Source organism: Orbicella franksi, chromosome 14 (assembly GCF_964199315.1).
Source record: "Orbicella franksi chromosome 14, jaOrbFran1.1, whole genome shotgun sequence".
Taxonomy (NCBI): Eukaryota; Metazoa; Cnidaria; class Anthozoa; order Scleractinia; family Merulinidae; genus Orbicella; species Orbicella franksi.
The window spans coordinates 15,976,822-15,999,980 of NC_138158.1; the positions used below are offsets into that span (position 1 = coordinate 15,976,822).

Consider the following 23,159-nt stretch of genomic DNA (forward strand, 5'->3'; position numbering starts at 1 on the left):
CATCCTGACAATTGAAAACCTACCAGATTTTAAAAGCTTTTCGCCACATTTAAACCGCGGGCCATAGGAGAATAAAGAAGATTACGTGATAGGAATTTTGACCTTCAACAGTTCATTTTCCAAACCATATTCAGTCCGGCTTACGGGAACAAAACCACAACGATATCCCCAAACGCCTAGTACATTTTGACTCCAGGGAAGTCATGTTGACGCGTTAACACCAAATTGCATGGGTAAGAAGGATCAGTTTTTTAAGGAACATCTTCAAGCTTTATCCACTGACCTGGTTAGTAACCGAAGAGTTCCAAACTTGCACGATATCAGTATACGCTTGGGTATTGTGGCAATATTTCTCTCTCTCGCTTTCTCTCACTTGTACTTAAAAATTTAATAAACATTGCTCAGCGTTCTGAGAACCCTGAGCTAGCAAATCCGTTACCTCTTAAATCGAACAAACCTGAGAAAGATAGGAGGGTGAAGGAAAACCTACAGCAAATACTACCACAATATTAAAATTGAAATAAAACCAATAACTATGTACCAACTGAAAACAATAAATAGCGTTTTCCACGCAGTTTGATCGGCTACTACCCAAACCTCGGGTTAGTGTGTAGCAAAATGGATTGCGGGTATTTGATCCTACCAGCTTGGTATACACAAAAACAGTCGGTGTCGGTGGTTAGTGAGGGGGTTTATAACTTTCCTTCTGTTTCACGGAACATTCTCCAACCGGTTCAGCTCTTTTTTGCTTTGTTTATTTAAGACGGAAAATCCTATCAGTTTTTTTTTCTTGTAACTCTCTGTTTTGTAACTTCTGTTTATTAAGTCGACACTTTACAAAATACTCAAAACTCTGAACCAAAACCTCACCCAAACTCGAAACACCTCTAGCCTGCGTACCAAGCGTTACCGTACGAAGAGCTTTTTCCACATTCTGGTCCCGTGCAAACTGGGCTTCGTACGGGAACGCTAAAAAAAACTTCCAACTAATTCGCATGATGATCTATAATTCGATTTAAGAACAACTAACATAAAGCAACAAGTATTCCTTCAAAAATTCGACGTCAAACAGATAGTTACAGAAAAGAAACAATTCACTCTTCATGAAAACATACTTATATATAATATCGCTGTACATTTTACCATAAATTCACTGTATTCTTGAGTATTTCACTACAGTGAGGGAATCAACCATAACACCCACAGACAAAATTACTTACTATCCTGGTCTGTTCTAACAACAATAACAGGATCTCTGGCTGGTCCATCTCCTTTCACAGTAGATGCAAACACTGTGACATTGTAGTTGACAAACTCCTTTAGACCGGTCAGTTCCTTTTCACGATCATCACGACCAGCTGGAACATTCCCATTGTCATTTTCTGTTTGTGACTGGTAAGTAATGGTGTAACCCGTGATGATACCATTCTGTTCATCAGCTGGAACTTCATCCCACAAGACTAAGATGCTGGTTGAGCTGCTCTTCTGTCCTTGTACATTTTGTGGAGCACCATCAGGTTCTGATGATAGGAAAGTCCGAAACAAGACTTTTGTAAGCCAATAATGCAAGCTAACAAGAATTATGTTTTGGTTTAGTTATATATTTTCTTTTTTTTCTATCATAACATTTTTGAGACAATTGCTTTGACGTAAATAAGACGCAATCTTGAAAAGAACGTGTTTAAAGAGACTTCTTAAGGTGTCTGGATACAGTTTTTTCTCCATACTAAGCATTTTCAATCAGCTTTTTTTCGGATTAATGTCAAAAATTCGCTAGTTATCGGAAACATGTTAAAGCTTAATACTAATATATAGATTTAGCCAAGCCTAAAAGCGGAGCTCGTCAGTTATTTTTTGGAATGTTGTTACTGATGAAAATAATCCAACATGTACATGTATGTGAAGTAAACTGCGAGCGATTTTATAGTTTCAGCCCGAACTAGGATCACATCAGCAGATCGAGGTGTAAGATGGTGTAATGATGAAAACAGAGCCATGATTTCAAGCATTTCAGGGGAGCCACCAATAATGTTGATCACATAACAGAACTGTCTTCTGTGCTTTTTGGTGACATTTCCTGTTCTTTCTTATTGAGAAAGACATGACATTGTTATTAATCATTATATTCTTTCTTAGTTAACAATTGGGACTCCTGCACAAAAGAAGTTTATTTACACATTTGTTGTTGTTGTGGGGTATGACTGAAATGTAGTGGCTACAATATATTCAGTCCTCAAATTTCTACCAAATGAAATCTCACAAAAATACCAAAGTAGTATACACATGTAAAAAGTTAAAAAGTTTTGTTTTCTAACTTGATCCCCAAAGACAGTTAGCTATCTTCATTTTTGTATGGCATCTCCTCCTGCTAAAAGGGTTTGCACCATCTCTTAAAGTATAAGTATAAGCAAAATCACTCTAGCATGAACGATAAATATGATATTTTGTTGCTGATCATGAATACTTGCATAGGCTTCTGATAATAATTTTACTATTCAATTCCAATGTGATTTGTTCTTTTTCTCAAATGAGATTGTGGACTACAGGAGCTGTTATTGGGTTCCATTAATTAATTTTGCTCATAATGATTAAATTATACCAAGAATTATAAGTACATGTAAGCTATAAGTAAGTTATATTATGTACGTGTATTTTGTCTGCACTACACAACCAAACGCACTCAAAGATTATGAGGCATAGGTACATTTGTCAGAAAAAGCCAGCATATCAAAGATATGTTTAGATTGACACATCAATTAAAGATAATTTATAGCAAAATGGATAAACAATACATCAATATCCTGCATGCACCAAAGCTGGAGATGGGGTTATAAGGCAATCATTTAAACAACTGATTGAAATAATTTATAAATTAGAGAACACTATTTGCACAACACTAGGGAACAAATTAACCTTATTGAACGTTGCGAATGGCAAGGCTGTCAGTAGAATGTCACAAAATTTCTCAACTCTTTCTTTCTACAAAAATACAAATCCTGCAACTTTGCTTAAGACCCAGTTCTCCATTTCGTGTTGGCAAAATATTAATTTATGCCATGCCCAATGCCAGTTATCACAAAATTGATTTAAGAGCAACATAAACCAAGCACAATAAATATCATTTTTAAGCCAAAAAAGCAATTATTTGAATAAACCATGACATGATGAGTAAATTGTCTCCAAGAAAAACTGATTAATTTAACAGACACTTTAAATAATTAGTTAATACATGTATCATAGGTGTTTCTTAATAATGTAATACAGTTTATCTGTCACAATGTTGCAGCTACAGCTGTATGATATTACTACACACAGTATGGGTTGCAGAACTCAACTTCCAAGTCAGTTTGTTCAATGAACTTTGTGCAGAAATTATTATGGCATCAAGTTGTCTGTGAATATAGAGAAACCAAACAAAGCATTACAATCTTAAGTAATAAATTATTGAACTCTTTTACATGTATGTACAATGTATATTCCATTAATATTGGGGATCTCTCAGAAGCTACATCTATGATGATTTAATTTGCTCCCAGTGCATTTTTTTATGGAACTTTTCACACATTAATATCTCTGTTATGACAGCAGTCTCTGTGTTCTATAACAATTAGTACACAAGAAAAATACACTCAGTAAAATATTGTTTACAATAAAAATCAATCCCTATAAGCAATCATAAGGACCTTCAATTTATATTTCTTTAGAAATATCTCACCTGGCCATGGTTGCTTTGAAAATCTTTGCTGTTTTAATCCAGGTTGCCCATGTGTACACTGTTCATATATTGACTGACAGGAACAGGGATGTAATCATACTGTATATCGCTGCTACTTGAACACCACTGAACATACAAAGACATATCAATTATAATTTATAACCAACAGATGACATTCCTTTCATTGATATACAGTGTCCTTCATTACTAGTTGTTTACTGAGTGTCTACAGTAGTGAATCAAATGCTAGGGGGATGGCACCAAAACTTTCACAGTGGCAGGCTCTGTCCTGAGATGCAAAGCAAACATATATAACTGTTATGAACTTGGCGACTTGCTTTTGAGCGCACATGCAATTTGCTTTAAACAAGAAACTGGAACATTGCAGTACAACAATGTGCATGTAGTCCCAATCAAAGGGCCATCCAGGCTGTTTGGTTGTACATATAACTGAAAATCAGACTTTGTCAGGATAAATACTGATGTTCTTGCTGACTTAATCTGAGTGGGCAGTTCCAGAAGATATTCACACGCAATGTCTGAGAAATCATTAATTACAAAATATGCTTTAAGAAATATCTTACCTGGTAAGGCCAACTTTCAGAAAGTTTTGTAATCTAGACTGGCTGGCCAGTTCATACATTTGACAAGTTCATAACAGTTAAATTTGTGCGCTTCAACATCACATTACAATGTACATGTAGTAGCGTTGGTCAACTGAAAACAGCATAATTTGGTTAATTAATTTACACTGTACAATATTTGGTTATATATTGGTGTATATCGTTGCACACCAACAGATGACTATTAAAATTAATTTACAGAACATATTGGCAGCTAAATCATAACAAGTGAAAAATTGAGCATGAGCCATTTACATGTACATGTAACAGCCCTCACCTCAGAACTGTCATAGATATAATATATTTTCAAACTCGCTGAAATTTCAGATTATTCAATATTAACATGTACGTACATCTTTAACAGTGTGTTTGCTTTACATTCACTTTACACACAACCGGTATCCACCATAGGCAGACTTTTAAGTTTGCCTTTGAAAATAAATTGCATCATCTAATGCATCTTTCATTACCTATTCTTGTGACGAAATGACACAAAATCCAAGTACAAGAAGTCATAAGCATAAAACTTAATTACCTGGTAATGCTTACAGCACCTCTTACTGTCTGCATATGCCGTCCATAAACTGGTACTGCCTGGACAATACTCATTATTTTTCTGATCACATCTTTTAAAATGTCACTGTTATATAATTTGTCCTGAAAAGGCAAATGCATGAAATGTTATGCCTTTGGCACTCACCACATACCTTTACATGATGTACAATGTACACCAAGTCATGATCGACATTCACAATTCTTTTTACTTTCATTGTAACTTTTTTTGTAACTTTTTGCGGTGTCATTTTCCCACACTTGAAGACAGGACTTCCACATTAGGTGGTAATTCTCTATGAATTCACAGGGAGTGATAACAATTAAATGGTGACTAACTTTAGCAAAGGAGGCATTCAAATGTCAGATTTTAGCGTTAACTTTCTTCGATGAGCAAAAAAGTAAAGCACAACAAAGAAAACAGTCAGTGACATTCGGTTAATAAGTTAGTCAATCAAAAAATTAGTGTGAAAAAGAGAGCAGAGAGAGAGAGTGGAGCGAGGAATGCACTCTCACCAACTAAATTTTGAATGTACATAAGTAAAAGTTATTTTTATTACCGAGAAATGGTCAGGGCAAGGACTTCTATGCCCTAAATTTTTTCTACGTATGTAAATGTCATTTTCACTGTTCAAGTTACCGAGCACAGCTCTAAGCATTTTTTTTAATTAGTACTATCTCACTGTTATGGAACATTTCCATAAGTGTAAATACCACATTAGGGAATAACTTCTCATTAGGAAAATAGGGGCCATGTACCCCCAACCAAAAACAGTGGCACTAATAAAATGAAATAGCAAATCAAAATCGAAGTAGAGCTTTACTTGCCGACAGGGTTTACATGCATAATCGTCTACTCGACATTTCGACTGCAAGCATTTCACCAAACCGAACTAACTGGACAACAACAAAATAAAACGAGGAAATCTACATTATAAACACAATATGCATATCATTACAGCTGAGTATCAAACAGCAAATCCCTTCTCAATGAAGGATGACTGAATGAAAGAAAGGATGAAGAAAATTCGTTTAAGCTTGCAGTGTTAAAGTTTAACAATTATTCACGCTTAAGCATAGATTTGAATATCACAGTGTGTATTTTTGCCGACGGCTTAATTTAGCTTTGCAGTCATTTTATCGGCGGTAGCTTTACCAGTCTTCAACCAAATTAACCTGGAAATTCCTCCCAAGCATTTCGTCAAACCGAATAAATTGAACTAACAAAACGAGGAAATACTTTGTAATCACAAGATGTAAATATTCACATAGGTACGTCAAAAGTAAATTTAGCAAATCCTGTTCGCTTCGGCTTAGAATGGTTCGTTGACCTATCTTGATTTAAGAAATTTTTGTAGTCTAGGAAGCGGTTGTGCCAATTAACACAGAGAAAACTTCAAAACTCGCCCGGTAGTGTTTACAAATACAGATTTTTTTTTTTTTAAACGTGACGACGAAACTCGAGACAAAACTTGATTTGTTTACAATATGCAACTTACAACCTCGATCCACAAAACCACTCAAGTGTTATTGTTATGAGCGAAATTAAACCTATGTAATTTACAAAATGCCTCACAGCATGGCTTCAAATAAGGAAGACTTTAAAAAAGGATTCCTACTGAAAATAAGCTTATCTCGCCGAGGCAACTTCATAATTTCCATAGCAAACGCCACAACAAACGTCGCTTACCTCAAGTTGGCAATTCACTTCGGCCAGTGCAAATCTTCCAGGCAGAAACTTGCTGCAAAAGTTGTGAAGACTGAACGGAACTGATCTAATCTTTTCGATAGATCAACGAATCAACCACTTTTTTCCGCTGTGTTTTCTGTTTTACACTAAACACACAGTTCTCTAGTTCGTCACCTGATTTTAATCATGTGACTTTTCTTGCTCGGCTGCACAGCATCTCGACGCGCGAATTAATTGAGCGGTTCTACAGTCGTCGGGTATTTCGTCTCCTTTCTATAGTCCTCGTTACCTTTGCTTCACGGCATTGTTCCGTATTATTTCATCCCCTTTCTCTAGTCCATGACTCGCTATAATTAACGGCAGTGTTCAGTACTGTTTCACCTCCTTCCCCAGCGCTGGCCCGCTCTCTTTCACGATCTTCTTCGCTACTTCTTTGCTACTTCTTTGCCTGTAATTTCTTGCATTCCGTTTCTGTTTTATGCTTCAGTGCAACCCCATCTTAAAAACGTTAGATCAACCTCCGCTATTATTTGTTGATATGGCAAATAGAAATGAGTTTTCTTTTCTTTAAAAATCCCGCCAAAAAAAGATGGCATTCCTCGGTTCCCCCGTTTGCGCTACCGCGAGGCTCCTCTCCCCTCCCCCAGAGTCTGTACGGACGGCGTTCGCTCGCTCGCTCGTACGGTGACGTCATAACCAAATTTTCTCGGCTTGATGGGTTTACCAAAATTTCTAAGGTATGGGGCTCTGCTCGCGCGCCTTCAGCGCGCGGGAGCTCCGCTATAAAATATATCATTTAGGATATTCAATACTTCCTTGAAAATGATAGACAAAACAATATTCATAATCAGTAACGCTTGAATATTGCGCAAGAAACACTCGCTTTAAAAAAGCTAATACCAGTATCTTAAATTCAAAATATTCTGTATGCTCGATTTCGAATTAATCGAAACATTTCGAACTATATTGAATTTTTGGAATAACTCCTCGCATAGCTCCTGTAAGGCTTACTCCCAGACTTTCATGGTCAATTCAATTAGGTGGCCTAAAGAGCAAAGCCTAAGAAATAAACACTGCGCATGTTTGTAGATTTGCCTAAAAAGTGTCTTGGACTTTGGCTAATGTTTAGATACAGCAGGATTGTCTCTAACCTGAAAGCTTCCCACATATCTTGAGCTCATGTAAAGTGACTCACTCTCATCCAGCAACACGGAGACGTCGCAATTTGCAGGGATAGAAACTGCGTTTTTAGAGCTGCATCTTTCAACATCTTTGCTGTTGTTTGGTACAGAGCGTCATGTCACATTTCAATTTATCGATTAGAAAAGCAGTTACGCCTGCGGTTGACACACATATATATATTTTTTTGGTTTGATTGCACTGTACCTTTAGTGGAAGCCTAGAGAATGAAGCTAATTTAGAGTAAGCTTGTACTGGTTGTGGCCTTCATGTGCGATTCTTTGCAAACACAGGATATGTTGCTCCTACGGGTAGCATACGGGTTAACCCGAAAACTGGGAGAAATTTTCCATCCAAACGAACTTAATAACAAAAACGCATGTGTTTTCAGATAGTTCTTCAAAGCGCTTGTAATGTTTCAGTAGTTATATCCTTATCCTTGTTTTCTTGTGATTTACGAGTAGGATACAAGATTCCATTTAAGTGAATTTACCTAGTTGTGTAAGCAAGAATTATAGTAGTTGACGATTCGACTTTGTGTAGTAAGTACGCCTATAGTTCAATGGTACGTAAAGAACAATTCACCTTTGTTTCGCAAGAAAATTTTTTAATTATAGTCGCCGTGAAAATTGTTGGTTACAAAACAGCGCTTAACGGTGAAACTGTCAAGTGAAATGTATTCCAAATTCCAAATTGGCCTTTCGCAAGACAAGAGCTAGAAATGGCGGATGAAGGTCAAACGTGTAGAGAAAACGATAAAATAAACGATAAAATTCGCTGTTGGAAAACCGTTCGTCGATATCTGTTATCGGTTTCATCGATCGATCTATAGGAATCAATGGTTACAGCTGATTTCGCTCGATTTTAAAGATACTTTTTGAGGGGTTCTCCATAAGTTCTGGCGACCGGTGAAAATTGCAATACATTCCGAATCACTTATTTCTATTCCGGAATAAGGTCAATCAAACGCACCATAAAACGAGCGACGACGTGAAAAATAATATTAAGACCCATTAGAAACGCTTGGTGAATATTCTACTTACTATCCTGGTCTGTTCTAACATCAATTGGATCACTGTTTGGTCCATCTCCTTTCACAGTAGATGCAAGCACTGTGATATTGTAGTTCACGCACTCCTTTAGATTTGTCAATTCCGTTTGACGAACAGAGGCATTTACTTCGACGTTTCCATTGTTATTCTCTGTTTGTGACTTGTAAATAATGGTGTAACCCGTGATGATACCATTCTGTTTATCAGCTGGAACTTCATCCCACATGACTAAGATGGTGGTTGGGCTGCTGTTCTCTCCTCTCACATTTTGTGGAGGATTGTCAGGTTCTGATATAAATGTTCAAAACAGACTTAGGTATCTTACTGAATTCTTCTTAACCGTTCTTTTATAACTGACGTTCCCAAAGGCCTCCCTAAAGTTAACTCAATACTTTTTTAAAAAATTAAAACACCTTTACTTCAACATCAATTCCGAAAAACTGAAAAATTCGTGAATTTCATATCCTTATATTAATGATGTGTTAAAGTACACAGAAAAGCAACAGGAGTAATGCAATGTATGTTCTCAGAACTGAAATAGTTTGTACGGTTTTTTAAAGCTATTTATTACGATCGTGCTCCTAAAAGCATAAAAAAGTTATTAGATTTTAGAAACACTAAAAACGATCTGAGGTGAACCGACATTTTAAAACTGCCTAAGGTCAATACCACAACCTACGGACTGAAATCGTGGCGTTACCTAGCGCCAAAGCCGTGGAACCTGCTGTCACATTCACACAGAACCATTAGAAATTTCAAGGCCTTCAAAAACAGAATGAAAAAAAAAAAAAAGAAAAAAAGAAAAAGACCTTTTGGGCTTTTTAACCTAGCTTACTTCTTATTGTTATCTTATTTATTGAACATATGATTATCGTTTTTACTTCTTAACCTTAACGTGCAATTATCTTAGAATATATCTCATGATCCTGACTTAAACTTTTTTAAAAAAAATTTTGCCAATACAGCGGAACCCCGCCTTACGGTCACCCAGTTAATACGATCACCTCGTCACTACGGCCACTTTTTTGTCCCAGCGAAACGCCTAAATACATTTTCTTATAAGAAAGCCCCGTTAATGTGGCCACCCCGTTAATAAGGCCAATGGCCACATTCTGAAATCCTGTATAATCCTTGGCCTTTTCCATTTGATTAAAAATTCCGAAATTTTCCAAACGGGGAGAAATGGTACGAAAATTTCGAGGGAAAAGTTCCAGAAAATCCGGAAATTGTTGAATTTCCGAAAAGCGTACCATTCAACCGAAAATTCTGGAAATTTCGGGATGAAAACCGAATAGCACGGAAATTTCCAGGAAAATATGTTCGAAAATTTAGGTATACCTCACGAGGTTGTCCTCTTTTTCGGAAATTATGCAAATTCTCGATTTTCTATTCAGCGCTAATTCTTTTGGCCGCGATGACAGCGACTTGGGCATCTCACGCAAGGATGACGGCGACGCGTATTCGAAAATTGAAATACTTTAGAATCCTTCCACTTATATATGTCGATAAATACTAGCTACAGCTAAATTCGTGAAGAAAGCGTTTTATAAAAATAATGCCCCTGTGGTGTACTTGTTTGTTTTGTATAGCTTGGCTAAGAAATGTACAAAAATTTATAACGCGTGCAGAACCACTGTACGACTCATTAAACCCTTTGTTTTGCGACGTTTTCGCTGCGCCCGTTTTGGTTTGTATAAGGTCCGTGCTGTTGTGGTCTATAAAAAGTCGCGATGTCGACATATCAGTGTTCTATATTTGCGATTTAAACCTCGAAGTCACTGAAAAATTCCAAGCGAACAAAACTGTGCGGCCTGTCGTTTTCCACACTGGAAAAGTCTGCACCATTCGCCCATGAAAATTTCCGGAAATTCACACCGGAATTTTTGGTCGAATGGAAAGTGCCCCTTTATAATTTTAACCCGTTTAGACGGCCACTCGAACCAGTTATGTTCATCTTTCCATTGTTAATATTTCATAGACTGATTCAAATTTCAATGTTTTTAAAATTATATCTACATTCCGAGCTGTTTAGAAGAACAATGGATATATCTGTTAAGACGTTACTCAATTTAAACCAGTCGTGAGGTTTGATTCTACCGCGTTAATACGGCCAGATTTTGATGGCCCGTTGGTGACCGTATTAACGGGATTCCATTGTATATTATAATATTTACTTTTAATTTTAATTTGTGTGGAATACTTGTAAATTAGCTCGTGTGTCATTTCATCATGCGATGTCACACTTGAATAGCTGAGCGTATGACACAATAAACTTGTATTGTGGTTGTTCAAATACCAAACAATAAAATATCTCTAACGATCTTTAACGTCCATAGTGTGTAATATCACTTTTATATTTTGAGCTATTCACCTCCACCTATGAAGAACTTTCACAGATCTCCTCAACAGATCTGAGTTCTTGAGTCTTTCAACGTAAAGGAAGCAATCACAAAGAAATTACAAAAACAACGAGGAAAAGAACTTGGTAAGAAAATTCAGTATACTTACTATCCTGATCTGTTTTAACAACAATAACAGGATCACTAGCTGGTCCATCTCCTTTTTCAGTAGATGCAAAAACTGTGATATTGTAGTTGACGTATTCCTGTAGATTTGTCAAATTCTTTTGATGAACAGAGGCACTTACTTGAACATTGCCATTATCATTTTCTGTTTGCGAGTGGTAAGTAATGGTGTAACCCGTGATGATACCATTCTGTTGATCAGCTGGAACTTCATTCCACATGACTAAGATGCTGGTTGAGCTGCTGTTCTGTCCACGCACATTTTGTGGAGCACCATCACGTTCTGATGTAAAAGTTCAAGACCAGTTAACTTTGCAAAGATTCTGTTATGTTACGATAATGCTGTATACTTAAATAACGGTTGTTTAAGCCATTAAATTAATTGGTGGCAGGACTATATTAAGAGTGTGCTGATGCAAGAAATGTAGTTTTTTATGCTCATCTTAACACCGGGAGTTGAAGCCGGCAAGAATAATAATAATAATAATGATAATAATAATAATAATAATAATAATAATAATGATAATGATAATAACAATAATATTCATAATAATAATAATGATAATGATAATAATAATAATCATAGTGATGGTAATGGTAATGGTGATAATGATAAAGGTAGAGGTAAAACAATTGGAACATATCTTTAAACAGGATAAACCCCTCGGTGCTAAGTACTAGGGGTGGTCTACAAAAGAGAAATTTATCGCCTCCCTAAATTATTTAGTTTATTTCCTTACTTTTTATTTATCTACACATAGCATTCCATTATAACCAATTGTACAATAATCAAGTCATAAAGTCAGAATAAGTCGATTTACTCTTCTCTACAACTGAAATGGAGAAATCATACTATAACCCGTACAAGCTCTGTAAATTCCAACCACTACGGAATATCATAGACGTAAGCTTACGTTTTGTGCAGGCTTGTAAGGATAGACAGAGAGAGATCGCTTGGAACAATTTAATGCAAAAAAGTTCAAAACTACTGTACAAAAAAAGGAGCTTTACCAAATCTACAGCATTTTAAAAAGTGGCAAAAATATGGACACGGCGGTAACAAAATATATTATAACCGTTATTGACGGAAAAGTATACACCATTTTTATTTTATTTGATCGAAAGTTCAAAGCTACTAGATATGGACAAGGCGTTAAGAAATATATTATGACCGTTAGTGACAGAAAAGCATAGACTATATTTATTTTATTTGATCGAAAGTTCAAAGCTACTGTGCCAAGGACAATGAACTCTACCAAGGCTGCTGTGACAATCGAGAAACCAAGAAAATGTAGAGGCGGTAAAAGATCTATTACGACCGCTAGCGATAGAATATAACAGACAGAAATTACATTTCGAAAATCACAAAATGGCCTGAAGCAACTTCCATCGATGCAAACTAAAAGTTAAGAACTTCTCTAGACTTTAAGTTTTAAATTCAAGATTACACATTGGTAAAACTGAGAAAAATATCGAAATAGCAGTAAAAGGATTCAAAATGCTTGTAAAGAAGAGAGACTAGTGAATTAGCCGTGTTACCTTCTTTGTTAATTTAAGGCTTCAAGAGAACAGGCATGGTACATACATAACTTAATAGAACTCTTTTAATTAAGACCATGTGCACGGTACACATACGAAAGCGGAGCCCCTCATCGATAACAGGAGGGAGGTCATGGGTTTGATTCCTGTCGGGGACTCAGATTTTTTCTTTGTCCAACGTTCGTGTCATGTTGATCGATTCACCTCTCACGTTTCATTACCGAGCTTAAAATTCAACATCTTTATTCACTTTACTTATCACTACTTACGATGACTTCGGCAGTGCTGATCCTAGCAGTATGCATGACGCTTGTTACATATGAACTCAGTTAAATGACTTTGCTCTCCATGAGTTCCCGTAGCTCGGTGGATAGAGCGCCCGCCCAGTGTTCGGGAGATCATGGGTTCGATTCCTGTCGGGGACTGAGATTTTTCCTTTATCTCACGCTCGTGTCATGTTGATCAATTCACCTTTCACATGGTTAAAATCTTTACATGCCCTTTAAACGTAGTCCTGCAACCATTTCTTCGGGGAAACATTTCTGCATTTCTGGTGCCCATCACTACTATCAAAGGGCATGGTCAGAGAGGGTTCAGCTTCTCCAACAGGTTGGGAATTAATAAGGTAATCGATCTTCCTCTGAGGTCGTTCACTATATCTCTTCGGCGGGTTAATATATGTCTGATTAATACCTAGTAGTGATGACTCTTAAGAGGCGCCCTCCGTAAATTTCAACTATGGCCATTTGGACCAGAAAAAATCAAAATCCTCAAACTTTCTCAGATGAATGGTCTAGATAAGTGATTCACAAAAATATAACTTTCGGTTCAATTCGATTCATATTTTAGCGCTGGGGCCACCATCTTGGTTTTGCCCCTCTGAGAGGGCTTTCAGCGGCCATTTTAGGGCACATTTTTAACAATTTGCCATACAAAGAAAACGATATAAATCCGGGTAAAAACCCTTTATTCGAGACAAGCAAATGTTACTTGATACACTGAGAGGCTGTTTTGGCAATTTGATCATCACCTGATTTTTTTACAGAATGTTAAATTTCTTCCCTTTCGGATTACTCATGAAGCGCCATAAAAAAGGCAAAGTTTAAAGGAAAACATCGCCAAAAGTACATCACCTGAGATCCCAAAACTACCCTCCACTTAACGAGTAATGTCTCACCTGTAAAAACATGCCATAAAGTTTTGGGGCAGTTAAAACTGTAAAATGTTAGAAGAAGAAGTTTAAGCTGTGCTTTTGTCAACAAAGACCGCCGTCCTAATTAGCATAATAACGTGAAAATAACGATGCACAGAGAAAATAATGATATATTCCACTTAACTCGCGACATGTCGACAACTGGATGTTCCACGATGCCTCATGTTATATTTCCAGTATGTTTCAGCCACATTTTCGGTGATTAGTGTACGAAATCACTCTAAGACATCGCCACGGTTAAGCTAACTGACCCAGAAGTCTGTTGGCAGCCTTTAAAATCCTCCTCTTAATCGAGGATTCTCATCAAGAACTCGTTTAAGTTCAGTTCTCTTTTGATCTGTTGTGCATCCGCCATTATTCCACAGATTGGGTTACATTGGACAAGTGCAAATTCCAACGGGTAGGGGTAGGGCGGGTAGGAAGTGAAAATGTAAGCTTTTTTTCTTTTCTTTTTTTTTTTTTTTAATACAAGACCCCACCCCCCTTCCCCCAACTACACTGCAAAAATAACCTAGAAAATGCCTGCAAGCAGAAGCTCATGTTCAAATCATTCTGGGTAGGCCAGTCACTAGTTTAGCCACAGAAATGCGTAAAATGGCTTTAATGTCGGTTACATTTTCACTTCCTGCCCGCCCTAGACCTACCCGTTGAAATTTGCATTTGTCAAATGTAACGCAATCTGTGGAATAATGGCGGGTGCACAACAGATCAAAAGAGAACTGAGCTTAAACGAGTTTTGATGAGAATCCTCGATTAAACAAAAGTGTATGAATTCCTTCATCGAGCCAAATTTTGCTCGTTAAAGACTAAGAATGGTCAATTGGACCGATTTATGGCGAAAAAGAAAGTTTTGGAGAAAATTTGTGCTTTTCTTTAAGAGGAGGATTTTAAAGGCTGCTAACAGACTTATGGGTCAGTTAGGATCTCAGCAAATTGTTAAACTTCTTGTAAACGGCGGCTTACGAGACGAAAGACAAATAATATTGATAGATGTTATGAAGCGGGCTTCGGAGAGTTGAAATCTGCTTAACTGTGGCGATGTCTTAGAGTGATTTCGTACACTAATCACCGAAAATGTGGCTGAAACATACTGGAAATATAACATGAGGCATCGTGGAACATCCAGTTGTCGACATGTCGCGAGTTAAGTGGAATATATCATTATTTTCTCTGTGCATCGTTATTTTCACGTTATTATGCTAATTAGGACGGCGGTCTTTGTTGACAAAAGCACAGCTTAAACTTCTTCTTCTAACATTTTACAGTTTTAACTGCCCCAAAATTTTATGGCATGTTTTTACAGGTGAGACATTACTCGTTAAGTGGAGGGTAGTTTTGGGATCTCAGGTGATGTACTTTTGGCGATGTTTTCCTTTAAACTTTGCCTTTTTTATGGCGCTTCATGAGTAATCCGAAAGGGAAGAAATTTAACATTCTGTAAAAAAATCAGGTGATGATCAAATTGCCAAAACAGCCTCTCAGTGTATCAAGTAACATTTGCTTGTCTCGAATAAAGGGTTTTTACCCGGATTTATATCGTTTTCTTTGTATGGCAAATTGTTAAAAAGTGTGCCCTAAAATGGCCGCTGAAAGCCCTCTTAGAGGGGCAAAACCAAGATGGTGGCCCCAGCACTAAAATATGAATCGAATTGAACTGAAAGTTATATTTTTGTGAATCACTTATCTAGACCATTCATCTGAGAAAGTTTGAGGATTTTGATTTTTTCTGGTCCAAATGGCCATAGTTGAAATTTACAGAGGGCGCCAGTTAAGTCTTTACCAGGTGCCTTATGTTTCTTCTGATTACTGTAGCTTCACAATTTCTCCTTGTCGGTTGATAACGGCTTCATACACACCGTGTCACCAGACTCGAGGCCAGCTAACACCTCGTCATCGTCGCCGTCGTCGTCACAGTCGTCGTCGATAACGTGCTCCATTAACGCCATATGGTTGGCGGAGCCAGCGAAGGCGACCAAAGGGTGTGTTAAATGAAGGTTGTCAGATATGGTGACTCCTTGATAGAAAAATTCATCCACCTACCTTTTCCAAGACAACACTATAGTTTCTAAAATCCATTCTTAGCCTAAAACACTAGGTGCGGTTTGCAACTTGTCATTCATAAAGCTAACAGTTTCAGATTCAGCAATGCCAGACACCCTTACCTTGATAAAGTTCAGTTCGTGACATGTTTAAGCAGCTTAGAGTGGCCTGACATCCTCATCAATAATAAAGAAATTAGCATGTTTTCTTATCTCACCCCTGGTATATCTGAAAGGGAATCTTCCAATAAGATTCATTGTAGATCCAGTATGCATCTTGAGCGTTGCAGATGTTTTCTTAGAATACAGATCTTTGGGATAATCCCAGATGAGTGAAAATTATTTCAGAGAGAGTAATTTGCAGTTTGCTCAACAATCAAGCTGAATTGTCACATCTCAACAGTTGTTTGCCCGCATATTTGTAAACAGTTGTAAAGGACAGAACTTCGTATCTTCAACGGCACTGATATTGTGTCTAATGACAACAATAGTGTACTCTTTAAACGAACATTCGTCTAAATCATCATAGTGCAAATTCCGATCCGCACTTGACTTGCCTGCTGGACAGTTCACGGTAAAATGATCGTTTTCTCCACATCTGTATGTATTAGCCTGCTGGCCATAGGCAAAGCTTTTCATCTCATCTCTCATATATCTCCTACTACAGAACTTGTAATCAGTTTGGTCACCTCTACTCGCCGGTTTCTTTCCTTCAGGTTTCGCCGTGAGAGTCCTTCGTCCCTGTTTCTCAACGCTTGACTTCCTGAAGATTTCGCATTTGCTTCAGCGGCTCCAGCAATTTCTTATGTTCTGTCAAATGTCGATTGCCGGGAACTACGAACACAATGCGATTAAAGATCAACGAATCTCGCTAATCTCTAAATTCACAATTTTTAGCCTATTTTTCTCAGAAAAGTAACTTATTCGTCGATCGACAAGCCCTTCTCCCGGCCTGAAGAAAAGAATAAGTACCTTTCATAGATTGTATTCTTTGGGGGTTCACAAAGTTTCTCCAAATAGTCCGGAACTTCGTCAGTTTTGACTTTCTCCTCGTCGCTTTCCCAGGAGAAGGCGTTGTAAACATCGAAAGCTTCATCTCCAATCACAGTCAACCTGATCATCCTTACTAGTATCCGGTAGCCAGTTCATAGTTGTTCCACTTTTGTTGAAATCTTTTTTAGTTTAGGAAATTTTGCAAAAAGGAAAACAGTTTGTAACTACTTTTCAACGAGTTTTGAAAGACACGAAGACAGAATTTGAAAAGGTATTTCATATCACAACCATATGCATGGGTACCTAATTATAACGCCCCTTTATAGCTTCATTGCATTACTATAAATTTATATCAAAACAGGACCTTCATGTTAACTTTCCCGCTTTTCGGGTGTAAAACATTTGAGGCATGCATGCTGTTACACAGAGGTGTCGATTTAATGCAAGTCTCGTCTGTAGTACTACACTGAAATATTTCAGGGACTATTGCAATACTGCCTACGTAAACGATCGTTCTCATCCGTATTCATCGTGATAATTTGTTTTCAACTACGTACAAACAAGTCACTTGTCAATGATCTTTTACCCTGTAAACATTTTGTGAAATTTTAATACCAGACTTCCATAACGGCCTTGAAATTTTACAAGTGTTTTAGGAAGTTTCCACACATGAGAGCTAACTAGTGTTTTATCAGCAAGAATCAAAAAGTAAAAAAACTACCAAAACACCACGAGAAAAGGCTGCAAATAACAATTATTACTTACCACCGTGATCTGAATTTTAAAGGAGAAGGTCACTCCAAAAACCGTGTATTTTTTTTCCATCACCAATAAAAAGTTCACACTGAGTTGATTTACTCACCGTTGTTTTAACTTCTGAAGTGGACGCGATCCCAATGAAAAAGAAGTGAAAAGTTCGACACTGGGAGCCGCCATTTTGAAAGGATCTTGAAGGCCAGGCCACATATCCGTGACGTCATTCCGTCCGAGAGTGTGTTTGTTATTTTGAGCTTTAGTATGGCTGCTCTTGAAGCCAGAACGTGCTAGTGATTCAGCGGGAGATAATAATCAAGTTGAATTGAATGATCGGTTGGAAAATGCTCTGTGGTGTCCTTTGTGAGAGATGTGCAACCACACCGACGCAAAGAGAATATGTTTGTTGCCGAGAACAGCTGGAGTAGGTCACCAAGATGGAAGGTACATTTTGCAGTACAATTGCAATGGACGCAGTTAGTGGAAGAGGAGGTTTATTTTTAATTGTAAATTGCTATCAGAATTGAACTGGTGGCTTAAATAAATCCCCAGTTTAGTGCTTTTGATCTGATTTGTCTTCAGTTTTATGAGCACTGGCGGTTCAATGCGGAGAGAGTTCTGGTATCACAGAAACTGACGAGTTTTCAATGGTGTGTTTAAATCGGGCGGATGCTTTTCACCTCACAAGTCTGTGTTTTTACTTATAAGATTTGGATACTTTTTGCTCGTCTCGTACGTGTTTGCCTAGGTTTCTTTACACTTATGGACTACGTGGACTCTTGACTTATTTGTGAAATACGCAGTGACTTTACATGTAAGATGCGAAGTGAAATCGACGTCTTTGACGTGAAATGTGAATTGACGACATTCCTTATCAGTACCTAAGATTTTTTGTGAGAATTGTTATTTGTATTGTTGGAAAGCTAAGCATATATAATAAATTTTGGATAGAAGAAAAAAGTATACACAACTCTTACATGCGTAAACCAGCGGAAGGAAAATTGACTCTGCAAGTGTGTTTTTCGTATCGCATGTGTCGTGTTTACTGGAATCGTTACTTGACAAAGCATGCAGTAAGGTTACAGCTTCATTTTTTACCGTAGCACTGCTTTCATTAATTAGCAACTGTAATTCCCAAAAATAATGTGCATGAAAAAACAAAACAAAACAAAACAAAAAAAAAAACCGTCCTTAATTAATGATGAATTGTGTTGATAAAATTGAAAACAAATTGCAACACATTTCAGACAAAATATTATTTACATGCGAATATAGGATTTCGCTATAGAATGACTTGTTATCGGTAATTGTCGATATATCGATAGGACTGATGTACAATTAAATACTTCTTCCGATGTATTTCAAATCAAATTAGACAACATTTAAAATTTGTAAGTATTTTAACTCATCCCTGGCTGTCAAGGCCGATTATTTTAATAGTAAAACACGCTCTGAGTTCTCGGCTCACACTAAAAATTTATAAATCGAAAAAATGCATTTTCGGTGAAAGAAAACCGAGGCGGGTTAGTCTGACATGTATTTTTAATGAAATCTGCAGGATGTTACTAAACCTGGGAACGGGGAACGGGGTACCGGGAACGGGAGTCTGGGAACGAGTGTACGGCAGGAACCCGCCTAAGAATTCAACATGGTGGACAAATGAAAAGAAAAGGGAACAATTTGGGGAAATGTGAGGAAGTGTTACGGTTGTAAACGTGAGTTTCTACCGGCTATGCCCCAGAGTCAAATATGGTACTGGGATAAACAAAGCATGAAATAGCACCTGGGGAGAAAATCGAATCGGTATTATCGCATGCTACCCCAATCGGTCGGTACAAAATGCGGACTGCAGACTGCAAGACTGTAGACCGGGTACAAAATGCAGATTAGGTATGAAATGCAGATTGCAGACTGGGTAAAAAACACAGACAGAATATAGACTGCTTTTCTGAAGTTCCCACCGTACCCTAAGAAATTTAATAGTCACCCAAAAAAATGCGTGCAGTCGCTATGCATCAATGAACACGAAAACGCGAAAAACCTTGCGCCAGTCTACGAAAAATAATGAATCAAAGCTTGCAACATGGAAGCTTTTTTATAAATACTGGTAAGACTGGTAAACGAAGAATAGAATTTCATTCAGCCATTTTCCCTGTTATTATAGAACAAAAGCGGCAAACTGATATATACATGCAAAACCCGTGATTCACGCCGTTTTAGCGTCTTTTCGTGAAAATATATTAAGCCTGAAGGGTTGACAATTTTTGGCGACTAAAACACTTGTGCTGGTGACCAAACCTGAAAACTTAGAGGCCAGCTGGCCCCAAGATTTTTTCTTGAAATTCGAGTCCCCGTCCAGCGAGGAGCTTCAATTTCTTGCGCAGAAATAACATTTACCAAATCAAGTCAACGACAGTTCTGCCGGGCAAAAAAGTTTTTAAAAAATGAAAAGTATAACTGATAGCTACCTCTTTTCGTTCCTTGCGATGCGCCGTTCACTTGTAATACGTGCCTTTACAAGGGCCTTCCGTTGTAAACTGTCGGAAAGCATTTTTCTTCAATGACCTCCTTCTTGTGTTTCCAACCACAAGCTCAAATCGGTGTTCAGTTTTGAAACAGTCGTCTGTGAAATGCTCGTTGCACACATACACATTTTTTAGTTTTTTTGGCATGAATCTCTCATCCCGACGTAGCTTTTCGAGCCATTTCTTTGGCAGTTTTTTGGTCTTTGCAGGCAAATTAAGGAAAGTCACTCCTCTTTCCCTATCCTTTTCGGTTCGGGTTTTACAGCCCGGGACTACATTTTAGCTCACAACTGAATAAACGAATTTAGAACAGAAAAGGAGAGCTTTAGCCTCTGCGCCTCGCGCCAATTCGACTGAATGACATCACGGATATGAGGTCTGGCCTTCAAGATCCTTTCAAAATGGCGGCTCCAGTGTCGAACTTGTTACTTCTTTTTCATTGGGATCGCATCCACTTCAGAAGCTAAAACAACGGTGAGTAACTCAACTCAATGTGAGCTTTTTATTGGTGATGGAAAAAAATACACGGTTTTTGGAGTGACCTTCTCCTTTAATCAAACGGAATACATCTGTAACAAACTACAATAACGTCCAAACGGAAAGCTTGATACCAAAATGCACTTACTATCCTGGTCTGTTGTCACAACAATCACAGGATCACTGGCTGGTCCATCTCCTTTCACAGTAGATGCAAACACTGCGATCTTGTAGTTGACAAACTCCTTTAGACCGGTCAATCCCTTTTCACGATCATCACAACCAGCTGAAACACTGTTATTGTCATTCTCTGTTTGTGAATGGTAAGTAATGGTGTAACCCGTGATGATACCATTCTGTTGATCGGCTGGAACTTCATCCCACATGACTAAGATGCTGGTTGAGCTACTCCTCTGTCCTTGCACATTTTGTGGAGCACCATCAGGTTCTGACAGAAATTGAAAGCAGAATTATTTTGCAACGAACGTAGTGGTTGTTCAGTACTTTATTAAGCACTTTAAGATACGGTCACCACGGACTACGGTAGTACGCGCCGCGGGCCTGGTTTGAAGTTTAGTGTGCATGCTCATTGGCACGTGGCTTTCGTAGTCCGTCGCCTCATCGCTCGCTACTGGGAGAGGTCAGGCTGTTTTGTGTAGTGGGGATTACTTAAGTATTTTTTTTTTTCACGTAGGATGTCGACGGGAGGGGAAAGCAGGTAATCCACTTTTTTTAACGGCTTTTCAAAGATGAGTTTCAATCTTTGTGTGAAATATGTACTTTTTAGTAAACAAAGTCCTTCCATTCCACTGCAAACTGTTCCTTGTGGGCACTTTAAACGTGCCGGAATCTGCATTGTGTTCACATCCAAACAGAATGGATCATAATCCCACTATGGCAATGTGGATTAATAAGCAGGTAATGATCGTAAAGAAACAAAACCTCTTCACCATCTAGAAAACCATCAACATGAGCTAAGCGCGCTTCTGACATCTTCGAAAGACATTTATGATTTTCTTGCTCAATGGCAGCGTTAGTCTGAGTCTTCGTAGTCAGAATCTTAACACCAACCATCAGTCCAATTTTCATTATTACCATAAGCCTTCCCAATATTAGTTGCTTCATATACTGGGAAATTGTACATACAGTGGAACCCCGCCTTACGGTCACCTCGTTATCACGGCCACTCTTTTTGTCCCGGCGAAACGCCTATACATTTTTTTTGAAGAAAGCCCCGTTTATGAAGCCACCCCGTCAATAGGGCCAATGGTCACATTCTGAAATCCCAACCTGTATAATCCTTACCTGTATAATCCTTTATAATTATACCCCGTTTATACGGCCACTCAAACCAGCAATGTTTATCTTTCCATTGTTAATATTGCATGTAGTGGTCGAAGTTTCAATTTTTAAAAATTTACATCTGCAATCGGAGCTTATTAAAGAACAGTTGTTTAGAAGTGCAATTGTGATATATCTATTAGTTTCTGTTAAGACGTTAATCAATTTAGACCAGTCATGAAATTTGACCCTACTCCGTTAATACGGCCACCCCGTTAATACGGTCAAATATTATTGGCCAGTGGGTGACCGTATTAACGGGGTTCTACTGTACATAATCGTTAAGAGAAGAAACCTACCAGAAAGATACTACGAAGGGTGTTACAATACCGGATGAAATTTTCGGAGTTGACTACTTCTATTCTTTGAAATTAAGCATGGGTACTGAGACAACACAGAGTTCACAGTCTTAAACAGTACAGATTAACTCTAAAATACAGGTGAGGAAAAAAGATACTTTTCTGAAATGTGACAACGAGACAACTTCTCCTAAGATAATTACATTCATATCATGAACGATTATATTAGGAAAATAACAAAAAAAAAATCGACAGGTTCTCCACTGAAGAGTCATCAAGTGTTATAATGACTGCATAAACCTGTAAGAAGAAACCGCCATACCAACCAGAAGAAACGTATATTACAATACAAATTACTTACTATCCTGGTCTGATCTAACAAGAATTGGATCACTGGCTGGTCCATCTCCTTTCACAGTAGATGCAAACACTGTGATATTGTAGTTGACGTACTCCTTTAGATTTGTCAATTCTGTGTGACGAACAGAGCCATTTACTTGAAGATTTCCAATGTCATTTTCTGTTTCTGACTTGTAAGTTATGTTGTAACCCGCGATGATACCATTCTGTTGATCAGCTGGAACTTCATCCCACATGACTAAGATGCTGGTTGAGCTGCTGTTCTGTCCTTTTACATTTTGTGG

At 37.8% G+C, this 23,159-nt stretch overlaps 2 protein-coding genes and 1 long non-coding RNA gene across 5 annotated transcripts in view; all 3 read right to left on the reverse strand.

The window, feature by feature from the left end:
• LOC145467312 (uncharacterized) overlaps positions 1 to 23,159 on the reverse strand; it is a 166,733-nt gene that overhangs the window by 16,852 nt on the left and 126,722 nt on the right. The window lies entirely within an intron of this gene.
• LOC145467383 (receptor-type tyrosine-protein phosphatase S-like) lies at positions 1,213 to 21,261 on the reverse strand. The gene is made up of 4 exons (XM_081450942.1): positions 21,024 to 21,261; positions 11,320 to 11,619; positions 8,803 to 9,099; positions 1,213 to 1,520 (listed from the first exon to the last, which is right to left on the reverse strand). Exons 1-4 carry the CDS (start codon positions 21,259 to 21,261, stop codon positions 1,213 to 1,215), a joined length of 1,143 nt encoding a protein of 380 aa, XP_081307068.1.
• On the reverse strand, positions 3,001 to 6,926 carry LOC145467496 (uncharacterized). Of its 3 annotated transcripts, XR_014042064.1 has the most exons (5): positions 6,581 to 6,926; positions 4,874 to 5,186; positions 4,300 to 4,432; positions 3,716 to 3,841; positions 3,001 to 3,392 (listed from the first exon to the last, which is right to left on the reverse strand). It is a non-coding gene; the product is annotated as an uncharacterized LOC145467496 (long non-coding RNA). The 3 variants fall into 3 exon arrangements; XR_014042063.1 differs by lacking the exon at positions 4,300 to 4,432; XR_014042062.1 differs by having other exon boundaries at positions 3,716 to 4,432.